The sequence below is a fragment of the Taurulus bubalis genome, assembly GCF_910589615.1.
Source record: "Taurulus bubalis genome assembly, chromosome: 18".
Lineage (NCBI taxonomy): Eukaryota > Metazoa > Chordata > Actinopteri > Perciformes > Cottidae > Taurulus > Taurulus bubalis.
In genome coordinates, this window is record NC_136606.1 from 2,729,156 (window position 1) to 2,735,702 (window position 6,547).

The 6,547-nt window shown below is 42.6% G+C and overlaps 1 protein-coding gene across 1 annotated transcript in view; it reads right to left on the reverse strand.

The window, feature by feature from the left end:
- Positions 1-6,337, reverse strand: part of tmtopsb (teleost multiple tissue opsin b) — a gene marked incomplete at both ends in the record, with an annotated part of 32,641 nt that extends 26,304 nt beyond the window's left edge. Inside the window, one exon of the mRNA XM_079234191.1 lies at positions 5,950-6,337. Coding sequence (XP_079090317.1) covers positions 5,950-6,337 — 388 coding nt within the window. The remainder of the gene's footprint in view (positions 1-5,949) is intronic.
- Between the last annotated feature and the right edge of the window lie 210 nt (positions 6,338-6,547).

Genomic DNA, 6,547 nt, shown 5'->3' on the forward strand with positions numbered 1-6,547 from the left:
TTTAATATTGGCATATAATACTTTATGGAACATATCTTCATATCCTCAGTGTACTTTTCATATTCCAAGGTTCTACCCCCACTACCCCAATGGATAAAGATAGGGTTACTGGCTTAAATACAAGGTAACATGTCGTTATTTTAATTATTAACTAAAAACCACAGGCTCCAAGCTTTATTTTGGTGTATAATGTGTGGTATTGAAAAGAAATTAAGTTGTCCCCACCTGCGAAAGTACAGTTACCTACTGAACAGAAGCCATGTGGTTACTAGCGAGCTAGCGATAGCTAACGTAACGTTAGCCAACATTACGTTACGTTAGCGAACACGTGCGAAATATATAGACAGTTGTCCATTACGCCACTAACAATACCTATGCATGGCAAACACATGTTCCCTATAAAAGCTCACGGTACGTTAGCTAAAAGGTACCGTTAGCTAACAGCACCGTTAGCGAACACGTGCGAAACAGTTGTACATTCTGCCACTAACAATCAATATGCTTGGAAAACACAGGAGAGCATAGCGATTGCTGTGGCTCTGTAACCATGTGGGCTGTGGATGCCCAGTAGCAGGCAAACAGCTCCTAAACTATGATTTTTGTAACGAGCGAGCTAGCGTTGGCTAACGTTAACTTACGTTAGCTAATGTTACGTTACATCAGCCAACGTTACGTTACTCTATCGAACACGCACAAAATATAGACAGTTGTACATTCTGCCATTAATAATGAATATACATGGAAAACACATGTTCCGTTTAAAACAACACAATTTAGAATTATTACCTTGTTTTTGAGTTGCCTTGACGGTTTTCACTTCAGGCGAAGTTCAGGCGAAGTGAGGTAATGGCGGACATCAGAACACAGACCATATGCGACTTCATATGGTCACGTGGTGGTCACGTGACACGTAAACCTCTGGTCTAAAGTGAAAATAGACTTTTACCTAAAGTATTGCTTTTAATTTTGTCTATGGGAAGTTATATTTGCTTTTAGGGAAAGTGAAAACAACTTGTTTAAACCGGAAACCATGATTTTCGATGAGACCAAATTAAATATGCACTTTACATGAATGACACAGTTGTTTCACTTTTTTCAGTGTAGTAGTTTTTCATAATACTTTTGTTTTGTCAATCCTCCATCCGTTATCTTCCACCTATATATTGGATATTCCAGACATCCCTCACTCCGGCGCTTACCGGGGAACCCCGTGGCATTCCCAGGCCAGACAAGAGTTATAATTCCTCCAGCGCGTTCTGAGCCCAGCCACTCTCAGAGGAAAGATTAATTCGGCTGCTTGTATCCGCAATCTTATTATTTCGGTCAATACCCAAAGCTCATGGCCAGACAGCTTATAGCAGCAGCCCCGGTACCCCGTATTCCTTCAATACCCCCCATAGGACTCCACAAGGGACAGTCCCATAAGCCCTCTCACACAATACGACGGTATTATCACAATACTACGATACATTGAGTATTGCGATATATTGAGTATTGCGATATATTGCGATTTAATACCTTTTTCAAACCGCAAATGTTCCCCATAGGAAAACTTTGTCAACATATTTTATCTAATAATATAAAGTTTTCAGTCTGTTCATCTCACTTCTAGCATTTTTATTGCCGCAAAATGGGACAAATGGGACAAACTGACCAACACTGTGATAAATGTTGCACCTAACAAACTGAACTGGTTGGATTACTGTTTGTATTACAGTCTACATAGTCGTGTCATTATCACAGTCTACATAGTCGTGTCATTATCACAGTCTACATAGTCGTGTCATCACAGTCTACATAGTCGCACCATTCGAGCTGGACGTGCTGGAGAGGGGGCGGGGCTTATCTCAGTGCAAACTGTTATCATTTCCGCCATCCCCCATGAAAATAACCACTATTTCTGCTTTATACTTGTTGTGGAAATCCAAAAAAACATTGGAACATCAAACGCCCTCCTGTCTGGGTTCATAATATTATCCGTAGGCGCACACAGCTCTGTGGATTTCACCGACTTCTCCAGGAACTGCGTCGGGCTGATGGTGTTACGGATTAACAGGCGGCCGTGTTAACTGGCGATGTTAACTGGCGACTTTCGGTCGAAAATCGGTAGTTAACATCGCCAGTTACCACGCCACACTGAAGAATCCCAACAATGTCCAGCGCCTTCAGCATCTCAGGGTGAATCTCATGGACACCTGAGGAGCTCTGCAAGGAATACGAAGGGGCCTTGAAACTCGGTTGTCCTCCCCTGCTGAACACCGCCTGAACCAAGCCTGTCGTTTGACAATGGTGGCATTGAAAAGGTCTTAAAATAAACTAGGTGAACTCTGCCGAAACCCTGAATAGGTAGTCCAACAAATATTTCAATAAAAGGAACTCTAAGGAAGTCACTTATTGTGGAAAATGGACTTGCATTCATGAAGCTCGCTAAGTGCTTTACACTCGATGTCTAACGTTCACCTATTCATTCACTGGATGTATGCAGAGACTGCCATACAGGGGCCACCTGCTCATCAGGATCTAATCTAAATGCTCATTCACACACACACTTACATACACTCATACACAGATGGCCCAGCCTTCGGGAGCAATTGGGGTTCAGTGTGTTGCCCAAGGACCTTCGACAAGCCGACTGGAGGAGCAGGGGCACGAACCGCCAGTTGGTGGTCTGCCGCTCTACCTCGTGAGCCTCGACGCACACAAAGGCACTGTGGCTAAACATGCACTCTAAAGAGGCAGAGCAATTCAAGCTAAAGATACTCCTCAGGCTTTGTTTTTTCAGTAAAAAAAAAAAAAACACAATTCATTTTGAACTCTGCAGAGTTCAAACCTTCTGAACGGTGAAAGGTTCAAGTGTAACTTTCTGTTCTCGTCATTTCCACGAAAAGTATTTTCCTGTTGACGGTCTTAATATTTCTATGACTTCTTCTTGACTTATACTTACACATGTTCACTGTTTGGACCGTTGCTTTCAGTCTTTCCATCAGAGAGAGGACAATGTGAATTAACTTGAATTTTTCATTTTCAAAACGGGCTGCATTTCATCTGGTTTTCCACAATCTCTCCACTCCGGAGAGCCGATGATCAGCCCGGACCAGAACGTTCACTTTAAAGCATCTCACTCAGGTTTATTTATCACTAGATTTTTATCAACACTATTTAGCATTAGTAAAGCATGAGTAAACACTTAATTCATCATTTATAAAGCATTGTTCCAACATGAATACTCACTAGTAACTCATTAGTTTCATTCTTGATTAATAAGCTTGGGTATTATATATATATATATATATATATATATATATATATATATATATATATATATATATATATATATATATATATATATATATATATATATATACACATATATATATACATATGTGTATATATATACACATATATATATATATATATGTATATATACATATATATATATATATATATATATATATATATATATATATATATATATATATATATATATAGATATGCGTATCATGATTGGGTTTTCATACTTTAGAAATGATGGATTCCCCATGTGTAAATTAAGTATTAAGGACTTATAGATGATTAATAAGATAATTTCCTAAGAATTTGTAAATGATAAAAAAAAAACATTTAAATGTCAATTATTCATTAATGTATTTATACATATAATGATTTAGATATGCACTAATGGGACTATGTAAACATGTTCTTTATAAACGTGTTTGATCAATGCTTTATAAATGATGAATTCAGTCTTCACTCATGCTTTACTAATGCTAAATAGTGTAGTTATTATAAAGTGCTACAGTTTTTTCAACAGTGAGCCTCTGATCATCTCCCATACAGTGTTGATGTTATTGTAATAATTTGTTAATCAGACGTGGTTTACGTGTATGCAGGACGCCACAGAGAGGCGATAACACTGGCGGCTCCTAAAGAGGTGAGGTGTGCAACAGTTCCATCAGAAGTGGAGAGCATGTGTTCATTGGAAGAGGATCTTTGGTCCATGGAAGAGTGCTTGCTCTTCTCCTGACTGGCTTCGGTAAGAGTTTGATTGGCAGGTGGTTCATCTGTCGGCCATTTTCCAAACAGTTTCCAACAATGACTTCCCTTGAGTCACACATGATGTGGGGTGGGGTCAGGTCAGGATAAACAGCAAATTAGATATAAATCCAGCATGTCTCATTACTGAGTGGATGTCACTTTGTTAAATGTGTGCCTGAGGCATTCGGGACCGTGTTAAAAAGCCCTGTCAGTAGTTGTAGAGTTATTAAGGAATTGAGTCACCATCATTTAATTTGATGGGAAAGAGATAGAAGACAAGAGTCCAGGTCAACAATGGACAGAAGGCAGAGTACTCCAAGTCCAGACTCCCAAGAGAAAACACTTTACCTCAACTAACTTCAAGTCCAAACCCCGAAGAGGAAACAACTTACTTAAGAGTTAAAACAACAAATAACTTGTTTCAGAGCAACAGCACCTGACTGCACGCCCAGACTCCACAGAGAAAACAACAGATTTAAGAGCAACGACGACACTTAAACGCACCTTAGTGCACGTCCAGACTCCAGAGAGGAAACAACTGATTGGAGAGCAACAACACCGTACTGCACCTCACAGTATACCCAGAAGAGAGCAGCAACAGTAACCAAGATATGAGGAAGAGGAGAAGGATGAGGAGGAGGAGGGGAGTGAAGAAGAAGGAGGTCTGCACTTTGAGTTCAGAACAGATGGATTGTTCACTTGTTAGAGGACCGTCTCAGGACCCCATCACCTCTCCTGGCTGTCTCCACTCCACTGCTAGAACATGAGGATCCTAGTTTCTGAGCAGAGGGCTGACATTACTTGAGACATGGCAGCATTCAGGGTCACAGGTTTGAGTCCCATCGCTGGTGAAGAGCTCTGTCAACAATCCTTTACCTTTTTAAAACCAGACCTGACCTCTAAGGTTCAAGATGAGAGCCGAACAAGAGCAGAACTATAATACTATCAGAAATGTGTATCTTCTTAAAGCTCTGGGACTAAATTTGAATTATGACTTGACGGTATCCGCATATTCATGTCTGCAGGAAGTTGTGTGTTGAAGCTCAGCAGCTGAGCATAATCATCAGTGAGCAGCGCATAACCATCACAACCTAACAGGACTGTAATTGAAATAAACCGCAGAATGAAATTGGTTAAGAGGATTTAAATCACACTGTATAGTATTCATCATGCGGCTTCAGCAAGAACATGTCAGAGCCGAGACACTCCACTGGAACATATTTAAATTACTGCTTAGCCTCCACATCCAGAATGTTGTCAATGTTCATGTTTAAATCCATATTTACCTTTTTTACCCCAGCAAGTTAATGGCGAACATTGCGAGTGGTTTGCATCCAAATAAATACTGAATATCTCCTCAAACCCAAGGACTATTTGAATAATTTAAAAAGCTTTAATATACAGAAAACCCTTGTGAACATAGATATATATTCATATATGTGTTAGTGGTATATTCGTTTATGATAGTACACAGAAAAGGAAAAATAAATATATATTTCTCAACAGAAAAAAAGTAGTTTTTTCTTATCGTAACTATATTAATGAACACTATATGGACTCGTAGGGGTTGAGAGATCGATGAAGACCTTGGATGAAGGGCAGAGCGCCATTTTGGGGGTTCAGATGGTTTTAATGGGAAATCCTAAACTGCTGTGACTTCTGGCTCCTTTGAAACCGTTTTGGATGAAAGTGCGTAACGCTCACATGGAAACAGAAAGCCGTCTGGAGGAGCAGCTTGTCACACTTTCGACAAAACACTTTAAAAAAAGAAGAAGGCAGTGTCCAAAAATGCAAGCAGGCACTTTCTGACAGAAGAGAAACATAAGATGTGAAGATGTAAGTCGTCAAAAAGTGACGTCAGAGTGTTCCTTTGAGGGTGACGCGTGCCAAAGACAATGCAAAACAGCTGCTTACCCAAACACGCGTTCACGAACCCGTACCACACGCAGCCGGCCCGTCCGATCAGCCAGCGCCCCTGGGTGCTGGCCGCGAAGCTGAACGGGGTGCCCAGCATGCTGACCAGCAGGTCGCTGGCGGAGATGCTCACCAGCAGCAGGTTCATGGGCGTGCGCAGCGCGCGGTACCGGCAGAACAGCGCGAGCACCACGAAGTTGCTGAGGAAGCCGAAGGTGCCGATGAAGCCGAGGCACACCGCCACCACCACGTGACCCCGCGCGCTCAGCGACGGAGGCGGGAGAGAACCGGACGCCGCCGCGTACGCGTCCGTCGCGGTCGCCGCGGTGCCGCCGGCTCCCCCCGCGGGACAGTGCGCGCAGCTCAGGCTCACGTTGCAAACGATCATCCCGGGCCGAGCCGCGGAGGTTGCGCCTGCCCGAAGTCTGCGCCGCAGGACGGAAGCATCCGGTCTCGGTGCCGCGGACCCCGCTAACCCATCTGGGGCAGCGGATGCGCGCGGGAGGTTCCTCTGGCGCACCGCGCGCGCACGTGGCAGCTTTCTGGGAGAAGTAGTGCACGGTGGGCTGTCCGGTCCAAAGCAGCTTCTGGGGGACCG